Raw genomic sequence first — 21,609 nt, forward strand, 5'->3', positions numbered from 1 at the left:
ATAATCACAGGGGTCCTAATACACAGGAGGCAAAGGTTTCAGCGTCGGAGAAGATACTGTTAGTGTGGAAGAAGGAGTTGGACTGATGTGACCACAAGCAGAGGAATGTGGGCATCCTCCAGGAGTAGGACCGGGTTCCCCACAAGAGCCTCTAAAATGAAGAGGTCTGCTGAACTTTTATTTTAGCTGTCTAAGATCCAAGTTAGACTTCTGACATCCAGACCTTTAAGATAATACGTTTTTGTGTTGTTTTAAGCTAAACTACTTTGATAACGGTATGTTATAGCAGCAATAGGAAAGCAAAACAGAAGCTGCAGTACTAATCCACGAAAGAGGACGGTGGACATGGTGAGCACTGGTTAGAGTCTGTGTATATTTTTTTTTTTTTAAGATTTTATTTATTTGACAGACAGAGATTACAAGTAGACAGAGAAGCAGGCAGAGAGAGGAAGGGAAGCAGGCCCCCTGCTGAGCAGAGAGCCCGATGTGGGACTCGATCCCAGGACTCTGAGATCATGACCTGAGCTGAAGGCAGCGGCTTAACCCACTGAGCCACCCAGGCGCCCCAGAGTCTGTGTATATTTTGATAGAATTTACTGAATGATTAGAAGTGAAGTGAAAGGAAAGGAGAAGAGCCAGAGAGAAATCAGGATTTTCAGTCTCAGTAGCTGGAAGGATGGAACTATCATTTATTTTAATAGGGAAAGTGGTTTAAGGGAAGAATTGAGGAGCTCAGTTTTGGACATGGTAATTAGATATGCAAGATGCTAAGTGCAATCCACGGAACAGTTCTGGACAGGATATATAAATTGAGACCAATCAGTACATACATGATGCTTAAAGCTATGAGCCTGAATGTACTCGTTAATGGAGAAAGCGTTAATGAATGTACTTGTTAATGGAGTACATATCTAGAGTAAAACGGTCTAGGAACTAAAACGGGGTTCTCTAGCATTTAGAGTTTTGGGAGGTGAGCAATATCCAGAAGTGGAGATGGAAGGGTTAGTAAGACCAGAAGAACACCAGAAGCTGGTTTTACCTTGGAAACTAAGTGAAAAACAGTGTGTCTAGGAACGGTGTTCGTTCATGTCAAATGGTTGTAGAAAGTGAGCTGGGAGTTTATCCTTGAGCAACATGTAGATGTCATAAGTTACTTTGGACAAAAGAAGTCTAGGTAGAGTTGAGGAGACACAAGCTTGACTGGAGTGGGTTCAGGAGAGAAGAGAGGGATTGAGTTTAGCATATTGGCAGCTCTTTCAGGTTATTAGGTAATGTTTATGTAGACGTGGGGTGGTAGCAAGAGGTGGATATGGGATTGAGAGTGTTCCCTATTTTTTATTTTTAGTTTGAAGCTATAATATCATGGTTTTCTTTTCTTTTCTTTTCTTTTTTTTTTTTTTTTTTCGGATTTATTTTAATGTGTGTGTGTGTGTGTGTGTGTGTGTGTGCGCGCGCGCGCGCAAGGGGCAGAGGGAGAGGATATCAAGCAGACTCCCCACTAAGTGAGGAGCCTGATGGAGGCCTGATCTCAGAACCCTGAGATCATGACTTGAGCCAAAACCAAGAGTCAAAGACACTCAGCCGACTGAGTCACCCAGAAGCCTCTGTAATAGCATGTTTTTATGTCTACTTGATGAAAAATAATTGGTAGAGAAGTAGTAACATTATAGAATAGAGGGAAATACTGAAAATAGAGAATTAGGAAATAGTCCAGTCAAGGGGAAATACTGATACTACAGAATAGTATTACCATTACCAAATATTGATAATCTAGAAAGGAATATAGATAATTTACATGATCAGTAGAATTCATAAGAAAATCCCAGTATAGATACTGATACCTATATTGATAATATAGAATGGAGAAATGTTCTGGAGTAGGGAAAACCAAATGAAATCTAGGGAACTGGTGGAAAGAAGGGTTGATTTAACATGCAAGCATAGAGTGCACACTGTTTTTTTTTTGTATTTTTTCTTGGACGAATATCTTTTTATTTTTTTTTTATTAAACTTTTTTATTTTTTATAAACATATAATGTATTTTTATCCCCGAGGGTACAGGTCTGTGAATCGCCAGGTTTACACACTTCACAGAACTCACCATAGCACATACCCTCCCCAGTGTCCATAACCCCACCCCGCTCTCCCAACGCCCCTCCCCCCAGCAACCCTCAGTTTGTTTTGTGAGATTAAGAGTCACTTATGGTTTGTCTCCCTCCCGATCCCATTGTGTATATATACCACATCTTCTTTATCCATTCATCTGTGGGTGGACATCTAGGTTCTTTCCATAGTTTGGCTATTGTGGACAAGTGCACACTGTTTTTTAAAAAAGGTTAAGACAGTATGTGGCACAGGTGCAGTATGTGGCACAGTATGTGGGTAGGTGCAGTGGTAGGAACCTATAGACATTGTCTTCTGATGGCATTCACCTTTCCGCTTAAATAGGAAGCAGCAGAGGTACAAGCTGAGAGTGAGGATGCTCTCAGGTATGTTAAGGTTTGAGAAGAAAGTGTGAAACAAATACTAATTTAGAGCCCAGACCTGGAAGGAGGAGACTAACTGGACTAAGGAAATGTCCCCAACATTATTGATCTTGAGTGATCAAGAATTTTAAAGAAAGACCACTCAGCATGATTGGGAGCAAGAATTTGTGAGACATCTGAGTGGAGCTGTTCAGTCTGCAGCACGGATATGAGTGGGGAGTTAGAATGAATGGTCTAGGTAGGAGATGTGGGAGTAGTTGACATCTATGTGGTATGCAATAATGAAACTAGATGAAATTACTCACTATGAAGGGAGGAGTGCAGAAGAAGGAGAGAAGATCGTGTTAAGATGGAACCTTGAGGAACTTTACCATTAGCGGAAGAAGAAAGGGTAGCAAAAGAGATAAGAAAAAATAGCCAAAACAGTGGAAATAAAACAGAAGACGTATTTGACAAAAATCTAACATCAAGGCCTAAAAAAAGAAAGAAAGAAAGAACTCTTTGTAAAGCAGAAACAGGATAGAATTTGCTCAGCTCAGCCTGATAACTTCATCCTTAATGGTGGAATATAATATTTAGTGGGAACTGGTTGAGCCTTTCCCCCCTACAATCAGAAACAAGACAAGAATATCCTTTTCAACACAGTCAACAGCAGCATTTTAAAAGTTGATAGTCACCATGGTTGTAGTGTCTGGTTTGGGGCCTTTTGCAAATTTATTGAGCAAAAATATTAACTCACACGAATTTTTTTTTCTTTGATTTGTGAGAGTAAGTTTTTCCCCTAATTTCTGTTGGTCATTTTTGGTTCATCTTAGGTAGGCTCTCCCATGTCTTTCCCCCATTTTTCTACTAGTATTTTGGTGTTTTCCTTACGGATTTACCTAACACTGTGTAAGTATACTTAAATACAGAAGTAATAGTCAAATTTATGAACTGACTTCTCCCATTGTTATTTGGAAATATGGGATATTTTCCAAGAAGTGAGAAATTTATTTCTTTTAAATATTAAATAAAAGCATAAATAAATTCTTTAGCTTTGTTATCTCATCTTTCTGGAAACAGTCATAGCATTTAAATATAAGCATGAAGTGAGGCTTTAATTTTATTTTTCTCCAGATAGCACATCAAATGTAAAAATAATATACTATTAATTACCTGCTGGTATGTGATATCACTTTTATTGTACAGTGAATTATGCTCTGTGATAAGGTTTGTTTTTATTTATTTATTTTTTTTTTAAGATTTTACTCATTTGACAGCAAAAGAAAGAGCATAAGCAGGGGGCGGGGGGAGAGGGAGAAGCAGGCTCCCCAGTGAGCAGGGAGCCCCACGTGGGGCTTGATCCCAGGACCCTGAGACCATGACCTGAGCCAAAGGCAGATGCTTAACTGACTGAGCCACCCAGGCACCTGATAGGATATGTTTTTAGATGGTTCTCTCTTTTTTTTTTTTTAAACATTTTATTTATTTATTTGAGAGAGAATTAGAGAGAGCATGAGAAAGGAGAAGGTCAGAGGGAGAAGCAGACTCCCCAAGAAGCCGAGAGCCCAATGCGGGACTCCATCCCAGAAGTTCGGGATCATGACCTGAGCCGAAGGCAGTCAGTCGCTCAACCAACTGAGCCACCCAGGTGCCCCTAGATGGTTCTCTTCTAATTGCTTTAGCTTTGTATTACATTTTAATTATTTAACTTCATTACTCTAGCTCTCTATTCCCAAGGGTTGTTTTTGGTTTTTTTTTTTTTTCCCCTGCTATTCCCAGCTATTTATTGCTCTAGATGAATTTGTGAATAAATAGGTCATTCTTCCTACCCCCAAACAAGAAATATGTTGCTCTTTATTTGAATTTTTGTCATGTAACTTAGAAAAGTTTAGTCACTTACTGTTTACTTCACTCATGTGGTTTTCTTCACAGATTTAACCCCCTTTATTTCCTGTGAATTGCTTTCAGAAAGAATTTAACATTCTCTCATTTTATTTTCTAACTTTTTTTCTGGCATACAGAAAATACATTTTAAAATAGATTTATATTGTCTAGCTACCTAATGAACTCTTTTAATAATTCTAAGTTTTTTCAGTTGGCTTTCCAGTTTCCTAGATTAACAAAGATCGTCTGTATTGAGAAGTAATTTTGTGGTCACTTTCTAACAACTTTTTCTTTTATTCCTTTCCCATTTTATTTTATTGGGTAGAAGGACCATTATATTATTATTTAACTAATGGTGATCATAGGTACAGCACTAATAACATCTTTATTTTTAAGGTAAATGATTCTAGATTTCACCACTAAATATTATGTTTGATGACTATTTGAAGTAGTATGTAAGTATCTATATAATTTACTAAGAGTCATCAGAAATGAGTATTTAATATATCAAGTATTCTCTGTAAACAGTTCTGTAAATGAAAATGAGAAAGTTAACCTTAGACAAGGTGGTTTTTCTCCGTTATACTGTATGAGATAAGATATATTACAGAACAAAGAGAGCAATTTTCTCTTTGTAATGGAGGAATTATCTTTGTACTTAAAACATATAATTAATTCCTTGTCCTTGTTTATTTGGCTCTCTTAGGAAGCATTTACTTGAGCCACATATTCTTAAAAGGTCTAGCTTGCTCTGATTCATTGATGCATTTAGTGAATCAGTGAGTTAAGCAATGAGGAGTATAGTCCTCAATGGCAAGAAGGAAAAGAGGCAGAGAACAAGCCTTGAGATGAAAAGATGATGGGACGGCTTGTCTCACAAATAATTCACTGTCTAAACCCATATACCTTTGAAAGTGGTGGGCTGTCAGTAACTAATAAGTAGACTACCCAGTTCTCTGTGCCTCCGAATCTCTAGCTGGCAGTCTCGGTGGCCCAGTGCTTCCTTGTTTCTGGGAGGAGGAGTAGTTGCACCAGTCTACAAGCTGTGCTGCTTCTGTTTGGTAACAAGTCTGTGAGGGCTAAATTGATATTATTCTTGAATACTGCTTCTTTATATTGGGAATTAAACATATGATCTGAAGGCATGTAGTTTCTATGGCACCTAACAAAATTTATCGCAGATCCTGTCCTCCACTTTGCATGTACAGATGCTTCTGTGCTGTTTTTCTGCTTCGTCCAGATCTCTGCTCCCATCCCACTAGTTTCATCTTGTCTTTGCTTTCCTTCCATGTTGCCTTATTATACCACTACGATGGCTCTCATTAAAAAGGAAAGAAAGAGAGTGGGAGAAAAAAAGAAAAAAACAAGTGTTAGTGAAGATGTGGGGAAATTGGAACCGTCATATGTGCTGGTGGAAATGTAAAATTTTGAAACTGCTTTGGAAAACAGTCTGGCAGTTTCTCTAAAGTTGAATTACAATTCCAGTCCTACCTATATTCCCAAGAATAATGAAAACACAGAAATATGTGTATAAATGTTCATAACAACTTTATTCATAATGGCCAGAAGGTGAAAATGGTTCAGATGTCTCATCAGTTGATGAATGGATAAATAAAATCTTATATATCTGTATAATGGCATATTATTCATCAATAAAAAGGAATAAAGTGCTGGCACATTCTCTAGCATAGAAGAACCTCGAAAACATTAAATGAAAGAAGCTAGTTACAAAAACCCACATATTGATATGATTCTGTTTATATGAACTGCCCTGAATAGGCAAATCCATAGAGAACAAAAGTAAAGTAAGTAGATACCAGTAGGTAGACCTAAAGAACACTGAGGGAAATGAGAAATGACTGCTGACAGATAACGGGATTTGTTTTTGGAGTGATGAAAATTTTGTTAACGTTTTAAAAATGACTGTGGTGATAGTTTCTCAACTGTGAATATCCTAAAAACTAGTGAATTATGCAGTTTAAATGGCCAAATTTTTTTGGTATGTGAATTATATATCAACCTGGGGTGGGGGGGCACTTTACAGATGCTCTTTCCTTCCTTCCTTTCCTTATTATAAGAGAGTGTGTGCACGAGTGAAGGGGATGGGGAGCAGAGGGAGAGAGAGAATCTTCAAGAGGCTCTACACTCTGTGGGATCAGTGTGGAACTTGATCTCATGACTCCGAGATCATGCCCTGAGCCAAAGTCAAGAGTTGGGTGCTTAAGCAACTTAGCCACCCAGACGTCCCTACAAATCACTTTTTAAGCTTAAGAAAGTTTACACTTCCCATGTAGAACCTGAAATACCAGATGTTCATCACAAGATAATTAAGAATGGTAGGTAACTGGATTGAACCTGCAAATCATATGGGAAAATAGTGATGTACATCCACAGGATGGAATAAGAAACAGTTGATACTTTTAACACACATTTAATGATAAGGAGATGTACTTAAAAGAAGAAACAAGATAATGTTATATATTTTTGGACATGTGTACTTACATTGTGTGTGTGTGTGTGTGTGTGTGTGTGTGTGTGTGTGTAAAAAGCCTGGAATATAATGTCAAAAATTTTAAGTTGCTGTCACAGAGTGGAGATTAGAGATAGTTTTTTTTCACTGCCTATCTGTACTTGCAGTGTGTTTGTGTCACACACACATATGTAGCCTGTTGCCTGCCACTTTTCTCCATCTTTGTGAGTGTTGCAGTGGAGCACGTGGTATGGCGGGTCCTGGTGAGATGCATGTGAGACAAAGCACAGCTGCTGCACTGACCAGAGCGGCCCCCATACTTTTATTTTCATGACACTGAAAGAGTAAACGAGGAACTTCCATATCTTTGCAGGTTATCAATGCTGCATTGGCTTTAGCAGCAAAACCACAGAGTAAACTGGCCCAAGAGAACATGGATCTTTTTAAAGAACAGTGGGAAAAACAAGTCCGTGTTCTTACAGATGCTGTCGATGACATTACTTCCATTGATGACTTCTTGGCTGTCTCAGGTAATGAGCTGGTTCCCCCGAGAAGCCTGTGAGAATGTGCATAATTACTTTTCGCCTAAGTCACAATAATGGACAATCAAAACGCCCCCAAGTCTGGGCAGGTAAATTACTCTAGCAATAATATTGTGCTGTTTTTCATTTTAATTAAAAAAACATCAGCAGCTAACAACAACAAACTGTCACTGACTCCTCAGCAGTGGGAGGTGGGGTTGAAATTGTTTCCCTTATGGTGAGGCTGGTCTTGATCTTAGAAACAGGAAATAGAAAGCTGGCTGTCAGTTTTCCCCTATTTGTGTAGAGTAAGATTTTGCAACTGTGACCTGTACAACACCATAACAATCCATCTCTCTTGCTGCTGTTGTATTTAGAAAAAACACTGACCTGGGTCCTGGGAGAGGCTGTGATTATTTCTTATGATCTTGTGAAACTTAAGAGTTTCCCAGCACCATCACCTTGAATTCTTTTTGAGAATAATTTTGCCACCTCCTTGGAAAGCTTCTTCCTTTCTCCCTCAGAAATGATCATAGTTTAACTGCCTACTTTCGAAAGACTCTGTCTGCATGATGCACAGATAGAAAACAGAGAGGAAATATTTAAGTGGCATTTAATTATGAACTTGCAAAAAATAAATCTGGGTAATTCACCTCACAAAAACAGTTGATTTCATTATATAAACATAAACTGGTAATGACATAGTAAATTGCATTCATATAGAAAATGTCTGTCAACTGCAATTCACTGTTTATCACACAGAGATAAATTTCAATCCATCTCCTCAGTTGAGCAAGTATAAATGCATTCTTGGTGTAACAGGGCCTCTGCTGCCCTTAGATGTACTGCTTGCTCTTTGGAGGTGCCAGGCTTCCTGAGGCCAGTGGCTTTGGTCAGAGTCAGTTGCTGGGTACTTGTAGGGCTAAAACTTCCTTTCACCCCAGGGAACCACAGGCTGCGACATGGGAGATGTGAGTGTCAATGGGGCTTGAAAGAGAAGCGGGGCTTAAGTACATGCACAGCACAGTCCTCCAGCAATGACCTATATCTAAGGTGACAGTGTGTTCTGCATATTAATGTCCTCCTGTCCCTGCCCGTTCTCCTTGGGACTGGTAGATGTGGCTGTACACGAGAGAGTAGGGAGCGTAATCCGTAAACTGCAAAAAGAGGGGATAAGCCACGCTGCTGCAGGACTGCCAAATTGCAGGTGCTGGTACTTTAAAACAGAAAAGCCATTTGCAAGCACATCTTTGCAGGTGCCAAAAATGCAGCAATGGCTTTTTTGGGAAATCTTGGCCTTCTGTTGTTTTTCCCAATGAAGTACTGAATTATTCTTTTTCATAGGTTTAGAGAAAAACATTCCACCTTCACAGCACACTTTTAAGCAAACAACAAATTTTGAAATCTAAATGTAAAGCCCCCCCTCTGGAGATAGATCCTACATTCCTATACTTATTTCTTGTGATTAGGTTGGGTTTAGCTCAGGCTTAGTCTCAAGGGATTTTCAGTCCTTCTTACAGCAAAATAAAATGTAATAGAATCAGATGTCCCTCATGCAACATTCTTCAAATTGGAGAACAAAAAGGATTCTGCAGTAGCATTTAGTGGGATCCAGGCAGTATCTTTAGGGTGTATGACATAAAAGGAGAAATCAAATTCTTTAACAGATACACTTTTATCTAGTGAGTATATTCAATGTTTATGCAGATGAGGGAAAATATAAGGGGTCGCCTCCATGGAAAGGAGTTTAGACAGTAAAAACATAGAACAATTCTCTCAGTCAGAAAGTGGTATTTTCAGAGTACCTTAATTTTTAGAGGGCTACCCAATATATTTCTCCAAAGTTTTGTCACAGGCTCGCTTAGCAGAGTCAGGCAATTAAGAGTAACAGGGCCAGGCTATTATTCATAATTCTTTTTTTTTTCCTTTAAGATTTTATTTATTTGACAGAGAGAGAAAGATCACAAGTAGGCAGGCAGAGAGTAGGGAGTGAAGCCGGCTCCCTGCTGAGCAGAGAGCCTGACATGGGGCTCGATACCAGAACCCTGAGATCATGACCTGAGCCGAAGGCAGAGGCTTAACCCGCTGAACCACTCAGGCACCCCTGTTATTCATAATTCTTATACTTTTCTTATGGTGTGCTTCATAGGGACATGGGATGAAGGAGGAGACAAGCAAATGTCTGGACAGAGTTCTCCACCATTGACCAGTTTTAAGCATTCACGCTTTCTGTCCTCACACACCTCCCCCACCCATGGGAGCTTCAGCATGTCTGTGGGCGACTAGAGTTGACTTCCCATCACACCTGACCCAGTCTTGCTAGGGAAGTGACTGGCTCTCATCATGAGGAACCTCAGTTTGAATTGGGCAGGCTCCCACTGGTGTCCAGTCCTTCACCCCGGGGCAGTTGACAGCATCTCTCATTGTGTGCCATGGTTTGGAGAGTGGTAGCATTCATAGACAGCCTCTGGACAAGGAGTCATATCTTGTCCTCATCCTAATGTGCCCTCTTTGTCAATTTCCCCTTGCCCTGTGGCACACTGGGGCTTCAGCAGTCCTGTCAGTGATGTTGGCATGTCTTTGAGTAAAGGGTCTGCCAGGCAAGTGCCCAGCCCAGAGTCTCGATTCAGCTTGGCTTCTGGCATCATACATCTTCGCCAAATGCAGAGTAAGGAAGCTACTTGACTCCCTAGAGTGGTTGTTGTATACTGTTTTGTACTGTATTCTGGTACCTCTGGCAATGTGATAGATTTTGTGGAATATTTCCAATACTGATTTTCCATCATCAGATCGTTCTTGGAATTGATGGTGCCTCAATGTTTGTCCACTCAATGTAGCCATCCACTAGCCAAGAACCCCTTTCAGGGGTAAGTTACTTAGGGAATAGGGCTACTTTCTCTGTATTGTTCCTGCATATTCAGTTCCATTGGTTCCCAAAGTTCCCGCATACTTGCCACAAGTCATATCTTGTGGCTCGAGAAATAATGGTCATATTGTGTATAATCTGGCCAAGCTACCAAGCATTTCATGAGGCTGCAGGGCAAAGGAAACTTGGGTCCCTATATATCAAGTATGAGACAGTGGCACTTCAGGGGTTATGCATGCCCGCCCAACCCAGGGAAGAAAGACTGGGGGGCTCTTTTTCACCAGGTTGTATTCAGAATATGACTTGTAAATATTGGAGATGGTTAAGATGGTAGAGTGCATTCATTAAACCCCAAGTATATTTATACTGACTGATCCCTTAAGGACGGGAGTTTGAAATTTATCAAAGTGATAAAGACTGTTTGAATTTCATTTGAATTATATTTGATAAATGTTTTCCATGGAAGTGTAATTTACTCATATGTTTATTCTGGTTATATGTGGAAGTTTCAGTTACCTCTTTTTTTTTTTTAATTCAAGTGTTTGGTTAGAGTGGTTCTAATTGGGCTTATTACATTTATTTACCTCATACTTTTGCAAACAAATAGTATACCACATTAGATACTTCAGGGTAACACCTAAGAGTGGTGATTTGTACTTCTTCACTAAGTGTCAGTGTGCCCAAAGAATTTGGCTTGACTGAAGGCCATTATTACTATTCTTTTTGATGGAAGGCCACTAAATAAAAGGATTATTATACCTAATTTGGGGAGGGGTTGTGTTTGAGAGCAAAAAACCTGTGAAACTACAGATAAAGTAGTGGTCAAGTTGGGTGTGATTTCTGATTCCTGTGCCCACTAGCTGTGTGACTTTGAGCAGTTCAGTTAATACTTATGTGCCTTGGTTTCCTCATTAATTAATGGTGTTTTTAAATTTTATTTTTTAAAAGACTTACTTATTTAAGAGAGCATAGGCAGACATGGGGGAGGGACAGAGGGAGAGAATCTCAGACTTACAGTGAGTGTGGAGTCAGACGTGGGGCTCAATCCCATGGCCCTGAAGTCGTGATCTGAGCCAAAACCAAGAGTCAGAGGCCTCACTGACTGAGCTGCCCAGGTGCCCCTAAATTTTTTTTTTTTTTTTTTTTAATGACTAGTCTATAAAGAGTTAAATGTCAAGCACTCAGAATAGATTAAGTCCTCTATATGAAGTATTAATATTGTCACCTCCTGTGTCTGCATAAGTTTACATCAGTAAGTAGAGTCAGAGCAGAGGGTACACAGAATGGGCCCTGTTACTCATCATGGATTGAAGTAAGAGTTCATGCAGTCTTTTTGGAGAACTCCAGTTGGCTTGGTGCTTGGAGGGCAGTTAGACATCACACATCTACTTTAAACATATATGCCTTTTGACTTAGTAATCCTATTGCTAGAAATTTTCCCCAGGGGTATGTACCTAAATATTTGCCAAAATACCTGTACAAGGATGTTCTTGTCAAGCAAAATGTCTAAGAGAAGACTAGGTAAGTAAATTATGGCCCCTGCATCTGTTAATTAGGGTACTTTGCAGTCACCAAAAAGGATGAGATAGATGGGTGGAGGCAGGCCTAGAAAGGTTTTGAAATGAAAAACATAAAATAGTGTCCATAATATGATCCCTTATTAGATAGACTGTTGTGTTTGTGACTTTTTTCCTCTTAAGTGGCACCTCTGATGTTGAATAGTCAGTGTGTTTAATGGGGTACAGATTGGTGTGTCAGCTCATAATGGACCCATGCTGAGTTTCCTTGGTAATTCAATTAAAGCTAAAGTAATTTATGGTTTAGGTTAGCATAGGTACCTCCAACCCTCCCTTGTTTGTACATGTCCAGTGGAAACTCATTTCTACCTGATGGCTGAAGTGTAACGAGCAGAATTGGTGCTTGTGTCTTGGGTACGTGATGACCTCAGCTGCATGGGGCTTTCCTAGAGACAGCTGTTAAGGGACAGGAGAGACTATTACTTTAGTCAGCTTCCCAAAATAGAAGGCTTCCTTTGTTGCTAAAACATGGTAAGCCCGCCCTTGGTTTAGGTTCACTAGAAGAAAGCCAGTGTGAATTCAAGAAAGTCAGAATTGATTTTTTTTTTTTTTAAGATTTTATTTAATTAATTAATTTTTTATTTGACAGACGGAGATCACAAGTAGGCAGAGAGGCAGGCAGAAAGAGAGGAGGAAGCAGACTCCCGGCTAAGCAGACAGCCCGATGTGGGGCTCGATCCCAGGACCCTGAGATCATGACCCTAGCCGAAGGCAGAGGCTCAACCCACTGAGCCACCCAGGCGCCCCTCAAAATTGATTTGTAAAAACAATCAGGGTCTAGATGAAGGTTAAAAAATCTTTGGTGGAAGTTTGGGCTACTTTGTCTAATGAATGAAAAAGAATGCCATGCTTCATTGATTCTCAGATGTTTTTCCTCACCAGAATTAACAATCTCGAAACAGGGATGAATTTTAAAATCAGTAAAAGAAAACATTGGTCCATGGTTTAGTTAGCAATACTTCTTCCTTTTTGTTTCTTTTATTTTCCTTTCCATGGTGAGTTGAAATACAAATGAAAAAATGTGTTAGGTTTAGCAAAAGCAAAAAGCCTGATACTGTGCAGGCTCAGTATCAGTCAGCTTACGTTATATAAAGAGTTTGTATTATAAAAGGTGCTTCCAGTGGGTTCCCCACCCATTTATTCTTATGATTGGTTTACATTTCCTCCATAAAATTTGTTTATGAAAAAGTTTAATAACATTTTCTCTGTTAATAGTACAATGATGGAAACTCTAGCAAGTCTCCTCTAGTTTTTGAATTAGGGTCTTGTTAGCTATACAGTGGTAATTCATTTTTCCCTTCTATAATAGGAATTCATACTATATTTTGGCTTTCACTGTAAATATTTTAATATATTTAAAGAAGAATTTTTTTTTTTCTTAAAGATTTTATTTATTTGACAGAGATCGCAAGTAGGCAGAGAGAGAGGAGGAAGCAGGCTCCCTGAGGAGCAGAGAGCCAGATGTGGGGCTCGATCCCAGGACCCTGGGATCACGACCCGAGCCGAAGGCAGAGGCTTTAACCCACTGAGCCACCCAGGTGCCCCTTAAAGAAGAACTTTTATAGCAATTTTAAGTTCACAGCAAAATTACGAAGAAGGTACAGAGATTTTCCATCTGTCTGTATCCCCGCACATGCACAGCCTCCCCCATCGTGGTGGCACATTTGTTACAGTTGATGAACCTGTACATCATTATTACCTGAAGTCCATAATGTACATACTGTTCACTCTTGGTTGGTGTACCTTCCATTGGTTTGGACAAATGTATCCATCATTACAGTGTCCTATATAGTGTTTATTGCCCTAAAAAATCCTCTATACTCTGCCTGTTCTTCCCTCTCACCTCCAACTCCCAGTATATTTTACTGTCTCCATAGTTTTATTGCCTTTTCCAGAAGGTCATTTGGTTGGACTCAGAGTATGTAGCCTTTCAGATTGGCATCTTTCATTTAATACACACTGAAGATTTTTCCATGTCTTTTTGTGGCTTTGTAGCTCATTTGTTGTCAGTACTGAATAATATCCTATGGTCTGGATTTACCTCATTTTTTCCTTCACCCACTGAAGGACATCTTGGTTGCTTTCAGCTTTTGGCAGTTACGAACAAAGCTGTCGTAAACATCCATGTGCAGGTCTTTATGTGGACCTAAGTTTTTCAGCTCCTTTGGATAAATACCAAGGAGTGGGACTCCTGGAGCCAGGATCAGGGTGTTTAATTTTACAGGAAACACGTTTTTACCAAACTTCTTTTTTAGTTCTTTTACATCATTACTACTACCTATTGTGATTTTTTTTTTTTTTTTCATCTTACTTCATTTTGCCTACAGTCTCTTGGGAACTACAAAGAGGAGGGCTTTGGTTTCTCTTGGGGCCTACACTGGAGCCTGAAGCCCAGAGGCAGGGCATTGTGGTGCTCTGCTCTTTGGTATATACACTAAGTACCTCTTGCCTCTGGTTCCCTTTGACATGAAAGGAAATAGCACCATGACCACTGTCTTGTTTAAAGTATCTTAAGAGGTCAGGCTTACTGTTACCTCCCTTCTAGACACTGTCACATAGAACTTGACTGAGTATGTTAGCAGAGGCTATAAGGGAAGGGGCCATTGGAAATGGATTAAATCAGGAGGCAGTCCAGAATAATGACATGTCAGTGCATAAGAGGGCCAGGGCTGGCAAAGAAATGACCAGATACATTTTTTTTTTAAGATTTTTATTTATTTATTTGATAGACAGAGATCACAAGTAGGCAGAGATGCAGGCAGAGAGGGGGGGGGAAGCAAGCTCCCCGCTGAGCAGAGAGCCCGATGCGGGGCTCGATCCCAGGACCCTGAGATCATGACCCGAGCCGAAGGCAGAGGCCTAAACCACTGAGCCACCCAGGCGCCCCCAGATACATTTTTTAAGCAGCTAACATTTACCCTTATTATTCTGGCTCCTCCAGAAAAACCAGGACCTTTGGTCTTTGACCTGTTGTACCAGGTATTCTTTTGGCTTAAGCGAGTGAGTTTGTCTTCTACAAGTTCTTAAAGGTCTTAAAGAAAACTCCTTTCTGATCAGAAGGACAGTGGCCAAATGAGGACATGGGGCCTTTCCTTTCTTTCACTCTCCCACCCACCCCAGAGAGTCTGAGCAGCCCTGTCATTTGGGCTGTCTGCTGGTGGTCTCTGCATTTCTGGGACAGTGAGAACATTTCCTTCACCATTCTGGGTGGGCCGGTTCAGATTGACATCATCCATTTGAATGGCTCTGTAGTGCTCATATTTTATACCTTCTCTGCTCTTGGACATTTTGGTTGCTTCCACTTTGCTGTTACTACAGATGAAACTGAGGCTGATTCCTTACTCTGGGGTTCCCAGAATCCAGTGTCAAGCATTTTGCTTTGAGGAAAAATAGTTTCAGTGGGTTTTCCAAACCCAGGTCTATAACTAGTAAGAGTCACCTGTCAACTTAACAGGATTCAAGGGTTTTTGCAAATACCACAGTAATTCCATGGCCATCTATGAAAGGATTACTAAATGTTTTGCCCCAGGTAGGTTCCCTTGGTGACTTCCAGAGGAGGCTTCATTTTGCTTTCCAGCACCTTCTATCCCAGGACTGTCCTGGCTTCTTGGCAAATTGTCTGAATACCACTGGCATCTACTGGAGGGTGGGGCAAGGGACTGGAAGAATAGAGCCTTTTAGTGAATGCTTTCTTCTATTTTAGACTTTGTTTTGGACATAAGGTCAGTGAGATTAAAAGAAGAGAGAAGTTATTAAGGTTTCTGTGATCTGAATTTTCTGCCTGGCTTACAGAACAGTTGTGCCTTAAAGATCTTGATTCATCTCTCTCTCTTCCTATAAACCTGGAATTGAAGGCTGTTATTCTTGGAGGTGATTGCAGGTTGAGTTTCTGTGGGACAGTTAATCCAGTCGTGAGTCTGGTCCCTTCAGTGAAATGATACATGTTGAGCTTTGGCCCTGCAGCTGACCCAGAACGAGCACTGAGTGAGTGATAGATGCCAGCCTGTAGTTGTCCCCTTCTAGTGGAATGCCTTTTCCCTCATTCAGGTTTTTGTTTGTTCTTCAGAAAATCACATTTTGGAAGATGTGAACAAATGCGTCATTGCTCTCCAGGAGAAAGATGTGGATGGGCTGGACCGCACAGCTGGTGCAATTCGAGGCCGGGCTGCTCGGGTCATTCATGTAGTGACCTCAGAGATGGACAACTATGAGCCAGGGGTCTACACAGAGAAGGTGCTGGAAGCCACGAAGCTGCTCTCCAACACAGGTTCGGGGACTCCCTCCCTTTACTGTGCTTCCCCCACACAGATGGCCTGGGTAGGCTGGGCCGCTCTGTGAGTCCAGACTCTGTGGTGAGGAAGGGCGAGATCAGGGCACAGCGTGGGTCTGCCCACGACATGTCTGGGTCAAACATCAGACTTTGAGAAGTTGATCCGCCAAGTTAAGTGTTTCACCTTTCTTTCCCATGTGTCCCACAGCTTATGATGGAAATAGTTCTGAACATATTTGAGATGAACTTCTTTGTTGAGTCTTGTTAGTGAATAAATACTAAATTAAGGGTGGGCGGCGGTCCTGTTCTCAAGCAAGGCCTCCACTTTGTCTCACTTCAGTGGCTCATCCATCCAAACCTAGTATTGCAGAATCTGGTCAGAGACAAAGATGATTTGAGTCTTGGTAAAATACAGCGTTTAATTTATTTCCACTATAAATATTGCTCACAAAGGTAGAGGCAGAGGCTCTTCATCACATACCTCGCCGCCTCCTGTGTCACTGAGGGATTAAGGGAGGGCTGGTAGAATGGTGCTGTCTGCCGGGCCAGCAGGATCTTCCTCACCTCTTTCTCCACAGTCATGCCACGTTTTACGGAGCAAGTGGAGGCAGCGGTGGAAGCCCTCAGCTCAGACCCCGCCCAGCCCATGGATGAGAACGAGTTTATCGATGCCTCCCGCCTGGTGTACGATGGCATCCGGGACATCAGGAAAGCAGTGTTGATGATAAGGGTGAGTAACTACATTTTAGACAATTTAACAGCTTCTTTCTTATCGTTTGCTAAACTTGAGCAATGCATCATTCTGGAACTCACCAGATGCGGTGGCAGTATATTAAAACCATGAATCTAAAAGCTGTTAAAATGAGATATATTTAATTATGTTGTCTAAAATGACTTTTAGTTGCAAGTTAGAGCCCAAACTTGGGCCAAGAAGGGGGACGAGTATGAGTTGGCTTTGAGGATTTAGTTGCAGGCATATCGTCCCCACAAATAGGAGGTTTCTGGTAAGTTAGAGGGAAGAAACACCGAATGAAGGCTCTGTGGTTGAGTACTCCCTTATCCTTCACATAGAGTGCTGCTGTCCTTAAAGGAGTAGCAGGGAGGCTCCTGGGGCTTGGTGTGCACAGGAAGGATGGGAGCCTGTGGCGGCTGCTGCTGATGCTCCCTGAAAGTGCCACCTTCTCCTGGCCACTTGCTCCAGGAACGCAGCAGTTCTTACCATATGAGGGAAAGGCCAGCACCCCCTCTGAGGTGGCATAAACAGAGGGGTTTTGAGAAACTACTGTCCCCTCGAATACAGTACAGGGTGCTGGGCCAGCCCTCAGAGCTGTCTTTCCCCTAGCTTTTCGTCTCTCACATGCTGTTCTCACATGCCTCTTGGTCTGGAAGCTGCGAGCAGGGAGTATGCGTCTCTCTCCCCAGAGCCCCCTGGGTGTCCTGCAAGCCTAGTCCAGGCCCCACTCTCATTGCAGAGCCATGGTTGCCCTGCGGGGCCTGCTTGATGCAGAGCTAGCAGCTAGGCTGGTCTGGGCTGCCGGGCTGGTAGGCACAGGGGAGTTTCATTTACACTTACATGGTTTGCTAGTCAAATCTCTCAAGGTAGGCAGGGATTCTGCCCCACTTTTTATCTTCTCAGCTTGGCACCATGCAGAATCTAGCCAGATTGTCAGCTGGAAACAGAGGCCATTTCTAAGGCAGTGGCATGGGGCTAGACCCATTTTGTATGCAGTGTAGAAACACTTGGGCAAGACCACTGCTGCTCCTCCCTGGGGGTGAGGAGGAAAGAAAAGTGTTCATGGATTGCCTGGTAGGCTGCTGACTTTTCTTACTGGCTCCTGATCCCTTGGACATGGTGGGGGTTGGGGGCAAGGAATTGATTTGCTTTCTCCATTCCTGCATACGTGTGGCCAAGAAGAAACCTGGCCTGGGTGAATGATAGGTTAAACCCAGCAGCCATAGCTCGGTGGTGTGAAGGGACTCACAGTCCCTTCAACCACTGGTAATGAACACAGCCCTATTTTTCCAGACTTCTCTTCCATACTGACAGACAAATAGAATAAAAAGGAATCTTAATGATAAAGAGGAGTCGTGGGTGGCTGAGGTTTGAGGGGTTTAAGTGGGTAGATACTGCAGACATGCAAGGAAATGCATGCATTGAAGTCCTGTTGTGGGAAAGCAGGTTCTGGGAGCAGGCAAGCTTCCCCTTGCCCCTCTTCCAGCCCTCAGACTATAGGCAGGTGCCCTCATCTCCAGAGGTGCTGGTGGTTTTAATGAACTGTAATGTAGGTAATGTGCCCGGGGCCAGGCCGTGAAGGAACTGTGCTGGGACACAAGTATGGCAGCGGCCTGGCAGGAGGCACAGTCTTGGGTCCTTGGTGGGGAGAGGCATAAGCCTCTGGGAGCCCTGGAGCTGGGGCGCGGCAGGCAGAGGCCTGTGAAGCAGCCATGTGGCAGGTCCTTGTTAATGGCTGTGTACCTGAGCTTTGTTGCTGCTTCAGTTCAAGAATCCTTCCAATCCCGGGAACTCTCAGCTGCTTGCTGTCTCGTCCTCTACCTCAGCCCTTCAGCTCCTTCCTTATCATTACCAGTGTCAGGTGTCGCTTTCCACAGCTCCCACTCTAGGACTGTGACAACCTTGAATCTTCCTCCCTTGCCACCATCACTCGGCCTCTCTGGTCTTTGCTTCACTCCTCTTCTAGCTTTGCATCTCTTGTTAGTCCACAGACTCTCCTTTGCGCCATTTCACTTCCTTCTGGTGCCTCGCACAGTAGGGTCCTCATGGAATCCACCATCTGCTGAGCCCGGAGGAGTGCAGGCAACCGCCCCTCCTGGGGTCCTAGACCCGGCCAGCATTGCCCCCCAATCTTAGCGCATGGGGACGGTTTCAGACCTTCCTGCTCGCCTCCTGCGTGGCCTGCTATTTCTCTGGTGTGGTGATGGTCTGGACATCCTGCCTGTTCCTTGCCCTGGCTGTGCAAGTGTACTCTGCTTTTCCGTCTCTCTGTGACTATGCCAGTGCTCCTGCCTAAGACTTTACCCTTCCTTCTTTTTTTTTTTTTTTAAGATTTTATTTATTTATTTGTCAGAGAGAGAGAGGAACGAGAGCCAGCACAGGCAGACAGAGTGGCAGGCAGAGGCAGAGGGAGAAGCAGGCTCCCCGTGGAGCAAGGAGCCCGATGTGGGACTCGATCCCAGGATGCTGGGATCATGACCTGAGCCGAAGGCAGCTGCTTAACCAACTGAGCCACCCAGGCGTCCCCCCCTTCCTTCTTTGTGGCACTTTGTCCTCATCTCTTCAGCTTCTGACCAGTGGCATGCCTGGTAGCAAAGTTCTCAAACTCTTCTCCAACTGTCCTCATTCCCTTGGTGGTTAAGACTTGAGAAAAGCATCCGGGGTGACTCTCCTGAGTCCCACACTCACCTGCCCCTTTCTGCCACTCCGTTATCTAACAGGCATGTCCTTATCTTTTACTCTTACCCTGTGCCACCTGGTCTTATGTGTTAGGTGATGGCAACCTACCTTCTACTTGCTCAGGCCCAAACCTCAGATTCCCTCTTGCTTGCTCTTTTGGTCTCCTGTCCCACATGGATCTGTCAGCACATCCTGTCAGATCTACCTTCATAATACAAAGCACATGTGAACAGTCCCCACTGTAGCCCAGGCCATTAGCATCTCTCACTTGGATTCATGCAGCTGCCTCCCTGTTCTCATCCCTCGATGCCTGCGGTCTCACTCTCCACAGAGCAACCCAAGTGATCCTTTTAAGCTTCAGTCTGATCATGTTACCCACTGCTCAGCACCCTCCGCAGGCTGTGTGGGGCACCAGTCCTTACATTAGCCTGCAGGCCTTCCAGGCCCTCACCACCTGCTGCTCCCTTGGGGCTCTTGTTGACCAGAGTGGACCTGTGACATGAGGGCAGTGAGTTGAGTTTCTCTTCCATGGCTTCCTTGTTCATCTAATTCCCCAGGCAAGTTCCTGCCTCTGGGCCTTGGTTCTGGTGATGACCCCATTGTGCTAGAACACTCCCTCTCAGGTACCTCCCATATCCTGCTTTTTATCACTCATCACTTTCTTATGTGATAAAATTTACTTTCTCATTTTGTTTCTTGTAATTTCTCCCATTTGTATATATGCAAGAACAGGGACATTGCTGTGTGTTAGTTATTTTGTACCTCCAGGGCCCAGAACAGTACTTGGCACACAGATACTCCACAAAAATCAAAGAGGAGGAGGCACTGGGTTTTCTTGGCAAGCACAGTTCTTGGGTCTCTGCTGAAGGGGTATAGAAGCAGAGGTATTACCAGCAGGCAGGTCTTTGAGAAAGATCCTGCACAGGTGTCTGTGACCCTAGGATTTAAAATGGCCAATGGTGGTGTAGTATTTCATGTTGCCAGGTCAGAGAGATTCCAGGATCTTCCATTTCAGTGTTCCCTGTGGCTTGCTGGTGCCTAGTGTGACCCCCCTACCCCCACGCCATCCCTTCCTCATCTCACTGAGGGACAGTCTTGGCATTTGCCTGTGTACAAACCCAAGATAGTCTTGGCTGGGCCAGATGCTTCCTCACACATCCTCACATGGGGGCTTCACAGTGAGCCCTTGGGCTGGGTTTGGATTAGGTCCTGGTGCAGATGAGGGACTCGCCTCACTGCCCTCCTGTCACAGGCCAGCCAGCTGGGCCAAGAGCCAACCCCAGCTGTTCCGCCTGCTGCCCTGTTACTGATAACTTCCAGAAGACAACATTATGTTTCAAGTCAGCAGCTAATCATGAGAGGCTGGAGGTTATGTGAAATAGGAATTTTATTTCATAATTAAAGAGCTAGGACTGGTAATCAGAAACCCCAATATTATGTAATTCATTAATTTTTTTTGCCGTCAGGTTGGGAAGGTTATAAAAATATGCTTAATGTTGGATAAAATATTTCTTTTTAATACAGTGTGTTTCCTATGCAGGGTAATCATCACCTTTATGTTAGGATACAGGTGCTAGAGGAGTACATGATTTCAAAGAGAGTGTTGACTCTAGTGGAAGTTGAAGCTTCAGCCCCCATAAGAAACTCCTTGCCCCTTTGGCAAGTGTTGATGTGGTGTCTTTGCCCGGTGTTTGTTGGGTGGGCTTCCAATGTGGGCATTAATGAGGTGGGGTCTTGGACAAATAATGAATGATTTTAACTTAATTCCCCAGAAATGTTAGGAACATGGCACATGAAAATCCAGAATGTTCATACATTGGGCTCAGAGGCCCGGGGTTGTGTCTGACTTGTGATCTCTGTGTTGGTGGTAGACCCCCGAGGAACTGGATGACTCTGACTTTGAGACGGAGGACTTCGATGTCAGAAGTAGGACAAGCGTCCAGACAGAAGATGATCAGCTGATAGCTGGCCAAAGTGCCCGGGTAAGGGACACATTTGACTTCACTTTGCAGCTCCTCCCTGTGCCACTAGGAACTTGGCTTTTTATTTTCTAGGAAAACACTCAGTATGGAGAATACCATTTTCCCATTCTCTCTCTGGCAGCAGGACTGAGGTGAACCTCAATTGTGGCACATGCTAGC

At 42.9% G+C, this 21,609-nt stretch overlaps 1 protein-coding gene across 2 annotated transcripts in view; it reads left to right on the forward strand.

The window, feature by feature from the left end:
• CTNNA1 (catenin alpha 1) overlaps nt 1-21,609 on the forward strand; it is a 182,993-nt gene that overhangs the window by 156,332 nt on the left and 5,052 nt on the right. For both annotated transcript variants that reach the window (XM_059174693.1, XM_059174694.1), the window contains exons 11-14: nt 7,196-7,352; nt 15,853-16,053; nt 16,635-16,786; nt 21,340-21,450. In XM_059174693.1, coding sequence (XP_059030676.1) covers nt 7,196-7,352; nt 15,853-16,053; nt 16,635-16,786; nt 21,340-21,450 — 621 coding nt within the window. The remainder of the gene's footprint in view (nt 1-7,195; nt 7,353-15,852; nt 16,054-16,634; nt 16,787-21,339; nt 21,451-21,609) is intronic.

The sequence above is a fragment of the Mustela lutreola genome, chromosome 5 (assembly GCF_030435805.1).
Source record: "Mustela lutreola isolate mMusLut2 chromosome 5, mMusLut2.pri, whole genome shotgun sequence".
In the NCBI taxonomy this organism is placed as follows: Eukaryota; Metazoa; Chordata; class Mammalia; order Carnivora; family Mustelidae; genus Mustela; species Mustela lutreola.